The 15,717-nt window shown below is 47.0% G+C and overlaps 1 protein-coding gene across 1 annotated transcript in view; it reads left to right on the top strand.

Moving 5' to 3' along the window:
* The window catches only part of PTGES3 (prostaglandin E synthase 3), a 76,008-nt gene that overhangs the window by 15,430 nt on the left and 44,861 nt on the right, over positions 1–15,717 (top strand). Inside the window, exon 2 of the mRNA XM_082247303.1 lies at positions 14,998–15,111. Coding sequence (XP_082103429.1) covers positions 14,998–15,111 — 114 coding nt within the window. The remainder of the gene's footprint in view (positions 1–14,997; positions 15,112–15,717) is intronic.

The raw sequence follows: 15,717 nt of genomic DNA, 5'->3' as shown, positions 1-15,717 counted from the left end.
AAGTGTCATTTGAGTCAGATTTGTCCGCCGCAATGTCGCAGCCCCACTAAAATTCGCTGATCGCCGCCATTAGTAGTAAAAACTATAAAAAATAGTCCATAAATCTATCCCATAGTTTGTAGACGCTATAACGTTCGCGCAAACCAAACAATATATGCTTATTGGGATTTTTTTTTAACCAAAAATATGTAGCAGAATACATATTGGCCTAAATTGATTTATTGGATGCGTTTTATAGCAGAAAGTCAAAAAAATATACTTTCTCTTACGTCCTCCGACAGTCGCCGCCTCTTCATATTCGTCACATATGGGGTATTAGACTTTGCTCCGAAGGAGTAGCTAGGCAACAGAATATGTTAACAATAAAGCTTTAACATATCCCACCCTCAAGGGGTGGTCCCCTCAGTCAATACCCTCCTACTTCCTGCAACCATATCTCAGTTTTAATGTCTAGCTTGTCAGGAGTGGCTGGCTCTCTCTGTGCTGGGACTTTTTGTCCCAGACTCTTTCTTCTTTTTGATATTTTGTTTGAGTTTTCTCTCTACCTTTACTTAGCTGTTATTTTTGTCAGCATTAGTTAGTTCTTCGGACGAAGAGGATCATGCGGACTGGGTCTCGGGCTGATCCCCCTGGTCGCAGGTCGTGGGTCAGTGGCTTCCCAGTCTGCCATCGAGCGTTCAGCCAGGTAACGCTCCTGGCACGGTGAACGACCCATCCCTGTTCGGTGCAGGGATGATTGGTGAGGTGGCTACCTCACCGGACGCTGTGCGGTTTCTGAACCGCCATTGTGTGCGTCTTGAATTGCGACTCTCCCTGCCTCATGTGCAGCGGCTTGTTCGCCTGTGCGGGTTCCCCACGCCATGTGAGGTAAGTGTATCTATGTGGGGACCTGTCTGTCTGGGGGGGGTCTCAGTCTGGGACTGTGTAACCTGCCTTTAATCACACTGCTTGTCTCCCTATATCTCGGCTGCATGCTGTGGGCTGCAAGGGGGGGGGGAGCTGTATGACACTGAGTATGTCAGGCTGGGCAGTGTGAGGAGCTGTGTGCTGTGGGGCATGTTTTTAATGGCATGTTGGGGCATATACAGCGATCGCTGCGGCGATCTAACATGTATCCATAGTATGGGATAATATTGTGTGTGATTTTATGCACTGTGGAGCGGCGATTTCGGCGCCAAACGGCGCCATTTTACCGGCGCCCGCTCCGGCCGCATGGTTTACATGCACGGCGGCCATTTTCTTGTAGCCTCCATAGGCTTACATAGAGCGCCCTGGCAGCATCACTTCCTCTCTCCTGGAAGCACCGATCGAGGCAGCAGCAGCAGCGGAGTCTCCTCAGGTTTTATCCTTCTATTCCTGTATTCCATTGCCTGTATTCAGTCTGTATATTCCCTGTGGGGGTCTCATTGTGCCTGAGTGTGGTGCGGTGGGCTGCGCTTGCCGCGCTTGCTGTAAGGGGGCAGTTAACCCTTGGTTGTCTGGCATACAGGGGCAATGGATTCTCAGGAGGGCAAGTTTCCCACAGTATTGGTGGAAAGCCAGGGGACCGCTGTTTCCCCCCCAGGGGGGGATTTGGCCACTATTGTGGCTGGCCTTGCTGCACAGGTGCAAATGCTGGTGGCTGCTCAATCTACTAAACGGCCCAGAGTTACTCTGTCCTCTGATTCTGAGGGTGAAGGTGATGGGGCTGTTCTGGCGGGGACCCCCCTATCGGGGTCCCGCTCCTCTCTTGATCTAGGGGGTCTGAGGTAGAGGCTGAAGTTGAGGGGGTTGATAATTCTCCCCCTGGCTCGCCTGAAGAGCTTGCAATCATGGATGAGTTGATTGCTTCCATTAAGCAGACGCTACGTTTGCAGGACGAGGTGTGTCCCCCAGCTGCCTTGGCGGCTTATGGGACGCAGAGAAAACGCAGGACGCCGCAGGTTTTTCCCTGCAATGCTGATTTTCAGCGCGCTGTTAAGGACCAATGGCGCGATTTGCGCAAGCCTTTTGCGGTACCAAGTAAATTTAAGCTGCGTTATCCTTTCTCGCCTGCCACTGATGAACGGTGGTGTGTGCCTCCGCCAGTGGATCATGCTATTGCGGTTTTGAACAAAGCCACTGCGATCCCTGCAGAGGGATCCCCTGTTTTCCGTGATGCCACGGATAGGAGACTGGAGTCTCTTGCCCGTCATACTTATTCTGTTACGGGTTCTATGCTTAAGGCTCTGTTTGCTTCTCTCATGGCGGCCCAGGCGATCGCAAGTTGGACGCAGATGCTTAGGCGCGTCCTAGTGGCCGATTCGGCCTCGGCGGCGACCCTGGATATGGTGGATCAGATCCACCAGGGTGTCATGTATCTGTGTGATGCGGACCTGGACCTGATTCCGTTGGCCGCGCGTGTGCACAGCGTGGCGGTGTTGTCTCGCCGCCTGGTTTGGTTGAAATGTTGGTCGGTGGACCAATCTTCACGTAAAACCTTAGCCAATCTGCCTTATGATGGGTCTCGCCTTTTTGGGGAGTCCCTGGATGTGTTGATTAAGGGGATTACCGGGGGTAAGAGCACTCTCTTGCCCCATTTCCCCAAGGCTAAGGGGGCTTCTGGGAAGAAGCATGCTCATTTTCGGCCCCCTCAGGGGTCCTTTCGTGCCTTTCGGCCGCACTACAAGGGCAAACCGTTCAAGGGCCAGGGCTCTCAGAAGAAACCCTGGTCTGGGAAACAGAAGTCCGGCCAATCCGGACCTGCGGCCCATAACAGTTCGGCCTGAAGGGGCGCCCTCACCCAGTTTTGGGGTGGGGGGACGCTTGCTCGGTTTTCTTCAGCCCTGGTTGGCCCGTGTGCGGGACAGATGGGTTCTGGAAATCGTTCGATCTGGTTACAAGATCGAGTTTCTCTCTCGGCCAGAGAGCAGATTTTTTCCCTCAAATCTACAACTGTCTCCAGAGCGCCTGCGGGATCTGCACCTGGCGGTGCGGGACCTGAGGGCTCAGGGAGTGGTGGTTCCGGTGCCTCATCGGGACAGATTTCGGGGGTTTTATTCCAATCTGTTCACCGTGCCCAGAAAGGAGGGCAAGGTTCGTCCAATTCTGGACTTGAAAGCTCTGAACCGCTCTGTGCGGGTTCGCAAGTTCCGCATGGAATCCCTGCGCTCGGTGGTGGCTGCCCTGGTTCCGGGGGAATTCATGGCCTCCATCGATTTGAAGGATGCGTATCTTCACATCCCCATATTCGAGGGTCATCAGAGATACCTTCGATTTGCCATTGCGGAGGATCACTACCAGTTCGTGGCGTTGCCCTTTGGGCTCGCCTCGGCTCCGCGGGTCTTCACCAAAGTGCTTGCACCGGTTCTGGCATTATTGAGAGCCCAGGGCATTTCTGTCCTGGGGTATCTGGACGACATTCTGATTCGGTCTGCGACCAGTCAGGGTCTGGAGAAGGACCTGTCTGTCACGATGCAAACTCTGCAGGAGTTCGGTTGGACGATAAATGTTCCAAAGTCGACACTGAGTCCGTCGGTTCGTCTTCCCTATCTGGGAATGATACTGGACTCGGTGCAGGCGAAGGTCTTCCTGCCGGAAGACAAACTCAGGACTCTTCAGGAGGAAGTCAGGTCCCTCAGGGACGTTCCGAACTCGTCTCTGCGGACGTGTATGAGATGTCTGGGATTGATGGTCTCGGCTTTCGAGGCGATTCCTTTCGCGCAGTTTCACACGCGGGGTCTCCAGGCGGAGATCTTGTCCAGGTGGGACGGGCGACCTCAATCTCTGGATCTTCAGATCTCGTTGAGTCATCGCACCAGGGAAAACCTTCTGTGGTGGCTCCAGTCCCCGTTGGTGTCCGGGGGCAAGTCGTTTCGTCCGATCTCGTGGACGATAATCACCACGGATGCCAGCCTGTCGGGCTGGGGTGGTGTTCTGGGCGTTCTGTCCGCCCAGGGGACCTGGTCGGAGGGGGAGTCTTCCCTCCCGATCAACATTCTGGAATTGCGTGCGATAAGGCTCTGTCTTCATCGCTGGACGGACCGGCTGCAGGGCTGCCCGGTTCGGGTGCAGACGGACAATGCCACGGCGGTGGCCTACATCAACCACCAAGGGGGCACCAGGAGTGCCCGAGCGGCTCGAGAAGTGGCCGACATTCTGTCTTGGGCCGAGACTCATGTCCCGGCGATAACGGCGGTTCACATTCCGGGAGTGGAGAACTGGCAGGCGGACTATCTGAGTCGCCAGACCCTGGATCAGGGGGAATGGTCTCTCCACCCGGCTGTCTTCCAGATGTTGTGCGCGAAGTGGGGTCTTCCAGATGTGGACCTGTTCGCGTCTCGCCTCAACTACAAGGTGAAGAGGTTCGTGGCAAGGACGCGCGACCCTCGGGCAGACGCGTCGGACGCGTTAGTGGCCCCGTGGCATCAGTACAGGCTGATGTACGAGTTTCCACCGATTCAGTTGCTGTCCCGGTTCCTTCGCAGGTTACACTCGGAACGCAGCACGGTGATTCTTGTGGCACCGGACTGGCCTCGCCGGTCCTGGTACGCAGACCTCGTGAATCTGGCGGTCGACGCCCCCTGGCGTCTGCCTCTTCGGGACGATCTACTGTCTCAAGGACCGATTTACCATCCTGCTTTACAGTCGCTGGCTTTGACGGCCTGGCTGTTGAGACCGAGGTCCTGAAGGAGAAGGGTCTCTCTCCAGAGGTTGTTCATACCTTGATCAACGCGAGGAAGTCTTCCTCGGGAAAGGTTTATTACCGTACTTGGAAGGCCTATTTTGCCTGGTGTGAGTCCAGGGGGTTTTCACCCCGCACGTACTCGGTTTCCCGTGTGCTGTCTTTCCTTCAGACGGGTGTCGATCAGCGTTTGGCGCTGGCTACGATAAAGGGTCAGGTGTCTGCGCTGGCCGTTCTGTTTCAACGTCCCGTGGCTTCCAACTCCTTGGTTGGCACTTTTATTCAGGGTGTGCGGCATCTGGTTCCTCCTAGGAGGGATCCTTTGCCCCCTTGGGACTTGAATCTAGTCCTGTCTGTGTTACAACGTGCTCCTTTTGAACAGATCAGGGAGATATCGTTGTCTATGTTGTCCAAAAAGGTCGCCTTTTTGGTGGCGATCACTTCGGCTCGCAGAGTGTCGGAACTGGCGGCTTTGTCCTGCAGGTCTCCGTACCTGGTTGTTCATTTGGATAAGGTGGTCTTGCGACCTAATCCTTCTTTTCTGCCGAAACGAGTTTCGGAATTCCATCTTAACGAGGATATTGTTTTGCCTTCGTTGTGCACGAAGCCTAAACATCCAAAGGAGGTGAGACTACATTCTCTGGATGTTGTTCGGGCGATTAGGGTTTACCTTAAATCGACTGAGTCTTTTCGAAAGACGGACTCCTTGTTTGTTCTTCCAGAGGGTCCTCGGAAGGGCATGGCGGCTTCCGCCTCTACCATTGCCAAATGGATCAGGCAGACCATTGAACAGGCCTATGCCTTGCAGGGGAAGGTTCCCCCTGTGCCTGTGAAGGCGCACTCTACTAGATCTCTGAGTACGTCTTGGGCCTGTCGTCATGGGGCTTCTGTAGCCCAGGTGTGTAAGGCGGCGACTTGGTCGACCGTACACACTTTCACAAAATTCTACAAAGTAGATGTTCAGGCATCGGCGGATGCTTCCTTTGGCCGCAAGGTTCTTAGTGCGGCTGTTCCCTAGGGTCCCTTGTTGGGGACTCCTGGCTGTTGGGATAAGTTTTGTATCCCCTGGTTTTTTGTCCTTTCCTGGGTTGTTGCTCCTGTTGAGCACTTATTTTTGCTGTTGCCCAGCTGGTTTCCTTCCTTTGGTAAGGTTCCTTTCTTTGATGTGGAGACTGCGTTGCCTTTCGGCGCGGATGCGTTTCCCACCCCTCATGTTTGCACTGCTTTGGGACGTCCCCATATGTGACGAATATGAAGAGGCGGCGACTGTCGGAGGACGTAAGAGAAAACGGAATTTTTGTAAAATCTTACCTGTAAAATTCCTTTCTCTGAGTCCTCCGACAGTCGCCGCCCCCGCCCCTCTTTTGGGGTTTGACTGTATACTCTACTGCTATTCCACTAAAACTGAGATATGGTTGCAGGAAGTAGGAGGGTATTGACTGAGGGGACCACCCCTTGAGGGTGGGATATGTTAAAGCTTTATTGTTAACATATTCTGTTGCCTAGCTACTCCTTCGGAGCAAAGTCTAATACCCCATATGTGACGAATATGAAGAGGCGGCGACTGTCGGAGGACTCAGAGAAAGGAATTTTACAGGTAAGATTTTACAAAAATTCCGTTTTTTTTTTTTTTTTTTTTTAGATTGACGTTTTTTTTGTTTATAGCGCAAAAATAATCGCAGAGGTGATGAAATACCACCAAAAATAAGCTCTATTTGTGGGGAAAAAAAGACCTACGTTTTTTTTGGGTTCAGTGTTGCAGGACCACGCAGGTAAAGCAATGCAGTGTCAGATCTCAAAAAATGGCATCGTCAGAAAGGGGGTAAAACCTTCCGGAGTTGAAACGATTAAAGTCCAGCACATGGCGGGGAGCGAATAGAACTCTGAAGTAGGCCTGCACGATATTGGAAAAAAAATATATTGCAATATTGTGGGACCCGTCCTTTTATATGGAGAAATATAAAGGAGGTTGGCTGCAGCCCACTTCAGAATATAACCCTGGAAGGGTTATATAATAGATTATAAAAAGGAAGAGGAAGTGATTGGTGCTGCCAGTATATATGTGAAATACAATAAATAATCTATATTGACATGGTGTGTATACAAAAAGGGAAAAGTAGATGTATGTATGTATATGTAGAGGAAAATAAATTAATATATAAATCACCTCTGAATTATTAATAATTAATTTCCCTTTACATATACATAAATAAATACATGCATACATACATACATCTACTTTTCCCTTTTTTGTATACACACCATGTCAATATAGATTATTGTATTTCACATATATACTGCTACTGGCAGTGGTGGTAGGAGGCTGGAGCGGTGGATTAGAAAGGAGCATGCCATACATTACATTACTCACTCGTCTCGTGCAGGCTGCAGCCCGCCCCACACGTTCAGTGAGTCTCACTCTCCGCCCTAGTTTTCTCAATGGCACATTCAGGGAGCCAATCACGCTGTGAGTAGCGGCACAGCGAACCAATCAGGTGTGCAGGCACGCGTGATTGGTTAGCTGTGCAGCTGTTCACGGCGTGATTGGTTGCCTGAATGTGCCATTGAAAAAACTAGGGCGGAGAGTGAGACTCACTGAACGTGTGGGGCGGGCTACAGCCTGCAGTGGATTGGATGTGCGAGTTCTCCTCCGACCTAACACGCCTAACACGGAAGTCTGCGAGTCCTCCTGTCCTCCTCCAAGTCCCTCCCCCTGCCTATGCAAATATCGTGACCTCGGCGATATGAATATCGCCTACGGCCACAGAACGATAGTCGATATCATATCGACTATCGTTCAGCCCTACTCTGAAGGCTTTATGTAAATGTAGGGTTAAAATCCAGCCGAATCAGACCTACTATTCCGATGCTGGACTTTAGGCCTGGTTCACACTGATGCGATTTCAGATGCAACTTGAGTTGCCCTGATTTGCGTGACAATGAAAATAACCTGGCTTGCAACGGTGCCTGTACAAATTAATGCAATGCAACTGTGATGCAAAATTGGGAAAGAGTGCTGTGCTGCTTTGGTCCCATAGAGTATGCAAACCACATCCTAAGCGCACTATGTAATCGCACTACAAATCGTATAAAAATCGCATCAAGGTATTGCGAACTGAGCATCTGCTCCATTCACATTTCCAAGGGATGGGAGTGCCCCCGAACCACGTCTTGAGTATGCCATCCAGTTCTAGACACTAGTCCTAAAAAAAGGATGTGCTGGAACTGCAGAGTCCAGAGAAGGACAACAAAGCCAGGGATATTCTATTCCTAATGCCCAGGACATGCAGTTCCAGGCACTGGGTGAGAAGTGTGGTGTTTTTTTTACATTTAGGACTCGTTTACACTACCTTCAAAATGTGACTTAAGACACGCAATTTTTAAAGCTCTTTGAATGCCAGTCAAAGCCCATGACTAAATAAAATGGTAAGCTTACAGTCCTGTTCACACCCTGCGTTTGGTTAAAAAATGATACCCAGTGTTGCTTAAGTGGCGCTTCAAAGCCTCCATGGAAGCCTATGACAAAGTGGTTGTAAAGGCACAATGTTTTTTACCTTCATACATTTTGTGTGCAGTAGCCCCTCCCCCCTAACACTTACCTGAGCCCCCCCCCTCGATCCTTTGATATCCACGAGAGCCTTGCCTCTCCGGAGACTCTTACTCCTGATTGGCTTTTGGCAGCAATGAGGGCCATTGGCTCCGGCTGCTGTCAATCGCAGCCAGTGAGCCAATTGGAAGGGGTTGAGCCACGACTGTGAATGAACACACAGAGCCACGACTTGGCAGTGCACCTGCTTGGGTGCCCTCACAGCAAGCTGCTTGCTGTGGGGGCAGCTGGCAGGAAGAAGTAGCCAGGGACCCGAGAAGAGGAGGATCTGGGTTGCTCTGTGCAAAACCAATGCACAGAGGAGGTAAGAATAATATGTTTGTTGTTTTTGTTTTTTTATATATATATATATATATATATATATATATATATATATATATATATATATATATATATATATATATATATATATATATATATATATATATATATATTATATAATATAAAAAAAGCTTTACTTTCGCTTTAACCACTTGACCGCCTCACGCAGATATACTGCGGCAGGGCGGCCCTCTTGCGCGAACTGACGTACCTGATTGGACACAGCGGAAGCCAATCAGTAGGTCCATGGACACTATGTCCTCCGGGACCCGCCGATCATTCAGGGGAGAGGCAGAATGGTAAACAAGGCAGACCACCGATCTTTTGTCTTCCTCCAGTTAGACCTCGCCCCCCCCACCACAAACACGCAGTGTTAGAAAGCACTCCCTAGGAGCACACTTAACCCTTTGAGTCCCCTGATGTTAATCCCTTCCCTGCAAGTGTCATTTATACAGTGACTTCATGTTTTTTTAGCACTGATCACGACACTGTATTATTGTCACTGGTCCCCAAAAAGTGTCACTTATTGTCAGATTTGTCCACTGCTAATCGCCACCGTTACTAGTAAAAATAAAATCTATCCCAGTTTGTAGACACTAACTTTTGCGTTAAAAACTTCCCTCAAACCCCTATGCACAAGATACAATAGAAGGCACATAGTGCTGTTCACATTCTAAAAACCTAAAGGAAACAGCGTGCCCCCTCCCCCCCAGGCCATACCAGGCTCTATGGGTCTAGTATGGACTAGGGGTAGAAACCCCATGCCAAACAAAACGTGCCCTTCCACCCCCCCCCCCCTTTCCAAGACAATACCAGACCCTGGATGCATGCTTCGATAGGGGTCTGGTAAAAAAAAGGGGGACCACACCAGTTTCCCCCAAAATCCATACCAGAGACTCTTATCCCAAAGCACTTTGTCCCTATGTTGATGGAGATAAGGGCCTCTTCCTGACATCCTTGGCCGGTGGTTGTGGGGGTCTGTGGATAAGTCCTTTTATTAATTGAAGAATGTCCCCTATTGTAGCTCTGAGTCTTCTCTCCCTCCATCGATTTTAAGTCCTCTTCTGCCGCCTCCACCAACCTGCTCAAAATATAAATAGAAAAAAATCCCGTCCTGTTCAAACGATCACTCCCACTTTTATGCCAGCTAAGCCGGCTGCCAACTCTTGTATAACTATGGGTGTGACCACCCGGAGACCCCCCCCTTTGTGACATCACCTCCCGGGGCTCCATAGATATCTGAGGTGCACCTGGTATGGTCTGAGAGGCACGCTCCCCCCTTTCCTGACTTGCCTGCATTCTCGGCTAAGGGTCTGGTATAGATTTTAGGGGGACCCCATACTGTTTTTTTTTTTTTTTTTTTCGTGAGGGGAGAACCTGCTGACAGCTGATGACTCATCGGTTAAGGACGTGGTGGCTGGCTTCCTGGCCCGCTTCTTAGCAACCAGCTATTGTAGGTGTTTGTGGTTTAGTTTTACAAGCAAAAAGCGCTTGTCAACCATGCCGCAAACGTACATAGGGCGCTTGGGGACAGCATATTTAATGCTCACTAAAAGCTTACCACCTGCACCTATTAACATGCATTACTTTATAGGAGCAATTGATAAGTGTCAGTATTTTTAGCAAGTGTGAACGAGCCCTTAAAGTATATATGTAAAAAAACAGAAAAAGTCGGACAGTGCAGGCCAAACATGGATATTCACAGTTCAATACAATACCATATTTTATTTATATCAAAAAATAAATAAAACAATATAAAATAATGATTGTATAAAAACGATCCCTCAAAGGGAGAGAAGTATATGGTAGCTAGTTTGATGAGCACTATATGGTAGGGGTCTTAAGCGCCAACGCGTTTCACCAGTCGCTTCCTCAGGGCTACAAAGACCCTATAGTACTCATCTATAAATGAAGACATAATTTACAAACAAATCTTAATACACATATTACAAGTTCAGATATTATATAGCGTTGCTGAAATACAAACAAAACAAACCTCTGTTGGTACACATACAAGGAATGCTCCCTGGGTGGTGGCGCCAGGACCATATTATAGGACAACCATCCTATAAAAGTTAATAAACATGATTAGCATACTAATCAAAATGCCCAGTGATTTTATAGGGCCCTATCAAATATAGACTTACTGATATCACTTTGTGTTCTACTATGTGTGTCCCAATAGACATATAGCAAGCCATGTGTGAGAGGATATCGGTACACAGAGAGGAGGGCTCCCTGGAAGGTTAGATTATATATTGGATATTAAAGGGGTACTGTTTATTATATACTGTATCTATCAAATACACAGGGAGGAAAAATGCATTACCTCAAGGAGGTCTATCCCTTTATAGACACGAAAACCCCACTATACACGTCCTCTTATGTCAATCACACTTAAAGTAACGCAGTGCTGTATCGCAAAAAAAATGGCCTGGTCATTAAGGGGGTAAAAAAAAGCACCTTTGAAGTAATTGAAGCACTCCGAAGCATCACAGAAGCATCAAAAACACATGAAAAAAGCTTGTTGAAGTAGATGCGAATGTAAATTAGCCCTTAGCCCTGCTCCGAGCAAGCATTTTGGTTTGGAGCCGACGGTCAACTGTCTTATAAAAGCAATCTGAGCAGCTAACTAGCCGCTGGATCCCTCTCACAAGTACCGGGAGGGGACATAAACCCCCAGGACACCCAATCGGTCCCGCATGTTCGCAAACAGTGATCGTCCCATACATAAGGTATTACCGCGAACGTCAGATCGACAGTAATTCACCAAAACTCCTGTGTACATCTAAAGTGGTAACGTGTAAAGGCTTTTAAAGTGTGGCCTATGGATAGTAACAATTCCGACATTTTTTGCTGTTGCGTGGGTGTTCCAATTTTAAATCATGACCTGTTTATCGGCGTAACATCATCTTTTAGATTATAGCAAAAATTATGTGTTGGTCTTTTTTGCATTAAAATGAAAAAACATTTTTTCAAAAAGATTGCATTTGAAAAATTGCTGTGAAAAATACTGTGCCAAAAACTTGAAACACCCACCAATTCTCTAGGGCCTCTGCTTTTAAAGAAAACAAATCTTTAAGTCGCCATATAGCTCTTCGGTTTTTAAAAAGCCCTGGACATTCTTAAAAGCACCTCTGCCTAATATTAAAAAAAAAAAAAAAAAAACTTTAATTTTTCCATCCTGGGAATTTTTCTTTCATTCATTGACACACAGCTCTTTAGCTTCATGATGGTAGAGTTATGCTGCCCCCTATAGGAGTAGGGCACTAGGCAGAGAAAAGCTTGAGTACCCTTATGGGGCAGACCTGGGGGGGGGGGGGGGTGTACACTCCCCCTTGGAAATTGTAAGTTGTACTTGGTGGGGGCTCCCCCCTGTCCTGCCTGGATCTGTCCTGAGCCCTGGTCTCTCAATTTCTGCGTTTCCGTAGGCCTTGTGAAGCCACCATTTTATTGTACTAAATATAAGGAAAATCCGCGCAACCCAATAGATGGTAACAACTGAAAGTAAATAGTGAGCCGTGAAAACAAAACTAATGATATATATTGAATGAGTATACATGAATTATACTAATGCTAATAAAAGTGTAGAAATATAATAAGTGCAAACAAGCGGCTGCTGACACTATACAGGGAGTGCAGAATTATTAGGCAAATGAGTATTTTTGAGGATTTAATTTTATTATTGAACAACCATGTTCTCAATGAACCCAAAAAACTCATTAATATCAAAGCTGACTATTTTTGGAAGTAGTTTTTAGTTTGTTTTTAGTTTTAGCTATTTTAGGGGGATATCTGTGTGTGCAGGTGACTATTACTGTGCATAATTATTAGGCAACTTAACAAAAATCAAATATACAGTATACCCATTTCAATTATTTTTTTTTACCAGTGAAACCAATATAACATCTCAACATTCACAAATATACATTTCTGACATTCAAAAACAAATCAGTGACCAATATAGCCACCTTTCTTTGCAAGGACACTCAAAGCCTGCCATCCATGGATTCTGTCAGTGTTTTGATCTGTTCACCATCAACATTGCGTGCAGCAGCAACCACAGCCTCCCAGACACTTTTCAGAGTGGTGTACTGTTTTCCCTCCTTGTAAATCTCACATTTGATGATGGACCACAGGTTCTCAATGGGGTTCAGATCAGGTGAACAAGGAGGCCATGTCATTAGCTTTTCTTCTTTTATACCCTTTCTTGCCAGCCACGCTGTGGAGTACTTGGACGCGTGTGATGGAGCATTGTCCTGCATGAAAATCATGTTTTTCTTGAAGGATGCAGACTTCTTCCTGTACCACTGCTTGAAGGTGTCTTCCAGAAACTGGGAGTTGAGCTTGACTCCATCCTCAACCCGAAAAAGGCCCCACAAGCTCATCTTTGATACCAGCCCAAACCAGTACTCCACCTCCACCTTGCTGGCGTCTGAGTCGGACTGGAGCTCTCTGCCCTTTACCAATCCAGCCACGGGCCCATCCATCTGGCCCATCAAGACTCACTCTCATTTCATCAGTCCATAAAACCTTTGAAAAATCAGTCTTGAGATATTTCTTGGCCCAGTCTTGACGTTTCAGCTTGTGTGTCTTGTTCAGTGGTGGTCGTCTTTCAGCCTTTCTTACCATGGCCATGTCTCTGAGTATTGCACACCTTGTTCTTTTGGGCACTCCAGTGATGTTGCAGCTCTGAAATATGGTCAAACTGGTGGCAAGTGGCATCTTGGCAGCTGCACGCTTGCCTTTTCTCAGTTCATGGGCTGTTATTTTGCGCCTTGGTTTTTCCACACGCTTCTTGCGACCCTGTTGACTATTTTGAATGAAATGCTTGATTGTTCGATGATCACGCTTCAGAAGCTTTGCAATTTTAAGAGTGCTGCATCCCTCTGCAAGATATCTCACTATTTTTGACTTTTCTGAGCCTGTCAAGTCCTTCTTTTGACCCATTTTGCCCAAGGAAAGGAAGTTGCCAAATAATTATGCACACCTGATATAGGGTGTTGATGTCATTAGACCACACCCCTTCTCATTAGAGATGCACATCACCTAATATGCTTAATTGGTAGTAGGCTTTCGAGCCTATACAGCTTGGAGTAAGACAACATGCATAAAGAGGATGATGTGGTCAAAATACTCATTTGCCTAATAATTCTGCACTCCCTGTATATGCTTCCACTGCACACCTGAAAATAGCAGTTGAGAGTAAAAAAGGTATACAGCTCACATAGACCGGCACAATAAGCTGTGTAGGCTCTATATCGCAATCCTCTCAATGGATCACTCAGCAAGGAGACACCCGATAACGGGCTCTGCCCCTATACGCGTTTCGTCATCTGACTTCGTCAGTAGGAGTGGAGACGAAGTCAATCAGATGCTCCCAAACTATCTTCCCTCTGCCTTGTTTGCACCATACGCGCATTAAAACTGATAGGTAAAATGCAGATTTGACTTGCATAGACTTATGCACACCATGTGCAGAGACGTGCATATTTATTATGTAGTTCTCTGCAAGGACATAAAGAAAGCACATTGCTCTTTCTGTGCCCCATTCACACCACAATGTTGATGTAATTTCTGTTTTTGCGTGCAGAAAACTGCATACACATTACACATTTCTGCGCAGAAAAAAATCTGCACATACCAATGCTGTGGTGTGAACAGGGCACATAGAGAACAACTGTTTTCTTTGTACCTTTGTGGAAAAACTCACGTCTCTGAACACGGTTTGAACTAGGGCTTAGGATGGCCATAGTCAGAGCAATTTTTATGTTTTTCTTTTTATTTCTCTTGGAAACATGGGTTGCAGGTAAGAAAATGGCTCTTCCCCCCCCCCCCCCCCTCTTCCATGGCGGTCAGCCTTCATCCCCTCCCCATTCCGTGGCAGTCAGCGTTCTGAAGTGGGAAAGGCTGTAATAGCCACTAGCAATAATCGCTTATAGAATCCGACATACTTGTGCCCAAGTTGAGGCTTCTCAAACGTGGTTCGAATCTCAGCCGGTTCCTGCTCTCCCAGCTTTAGAGTTGTCTTTTTTACAGGTATGGCCTAATTTTTAAAATTTGTAGTAACGGTCGCATTAAGCACGCAAGGTGATTTTCTAATAACTTGGTTTTAAACTGAGGTCCTTCAGACAACCGTGTACTATTAACACAATCTGGGAAAGATCATGTTGCATATGTAGAAAAGGGATGATCACTACAGAGCTTTTTCAGGGACCTAGGAGTCACATAGTTTTACTAACAGCACTGACATCTGAGTAAAATAATTGTCAACAGTGTTTTTTCCCCAAATGTACTAAACTAGAATATGTGTGTTCTCTGTATTTGAAAAATGTGAATGAAGAGTGCTTGTATTCGTAATATGTAATGTAGCTGTATTGTCAATTTGTTTTACTTTATATAGGTTTTTTTCTTTTTCTTACCACAGGCAACCAGCATCCACGAAGTGGTACGATAGGAGGGATTATGTTTTTGTGGAGTTCTGTGTTGAGGACAGCAAAGAAGTAAAAATAGACTTTGAGAAGAATAAGTTAACTTTCAGGTAAATGTCCCGCAAATTATAGGGTTTTACAAAAGTCCCTTTTGAGTGTTAACCACTTGAGTCCGAAGCACTCTTTAAATGGTGCAGGACTGCTGGTATTGCAGCGCCATTTTAAAAACCCGTTCGGACTCTGGCTCCTGCAATCCCACACTAGTGTTAGCAGCGGTCTGCTCTGTGAAAACCAGGGTTCAGCTCCAAATCCAGGAGTGGAAAAAAATCAGCTCCGATGCTGCTTGCAGCCTCTGTAGTGGGGGTTTTCCTTGTTATGTTGTCCACTGCACTTGTTCAGTGCTTTTGTAACATTCTAAGTAGTCATGAATAGGAACCCCTGTCTCTTGTGATGTATGATAAATTTAGGACTGTTGGTTTACCTGTAAAATCATTTTCTACATACATCGCAGAATGCAGTAATATTTTAATCTCTTGTATGGTTCCTCATTGCTTGCTATAAACTGGGGCTGTGCTGAGAGGGGTTATATCTAGGTGGCAAAACCTGCCTTTTGTTTGCCAGTGGCCCTTCACCTGTAGGTGGTAGCAAATAGTCATGAATAAAAACAAAAAAAAAACCGGCATCCTCTGATGTGCTTCAAGAAAAGGATTTTCCAG

Source organism: Pelophylax lessonae (genome assembly GCF_965119305.1).
Source record: "Pelophylax lessonae genome assembly, chromosome: 2".
NCBI classification, from domain to species: Eukaryota; Metazoa; Chordata; class Amphibia; order Anura; family Ranidae; genus Pelophylax; species Pelophylax lessonae.
This window is presented reverse-complemented; position numbering and strand designations above follow the sequence as displayed.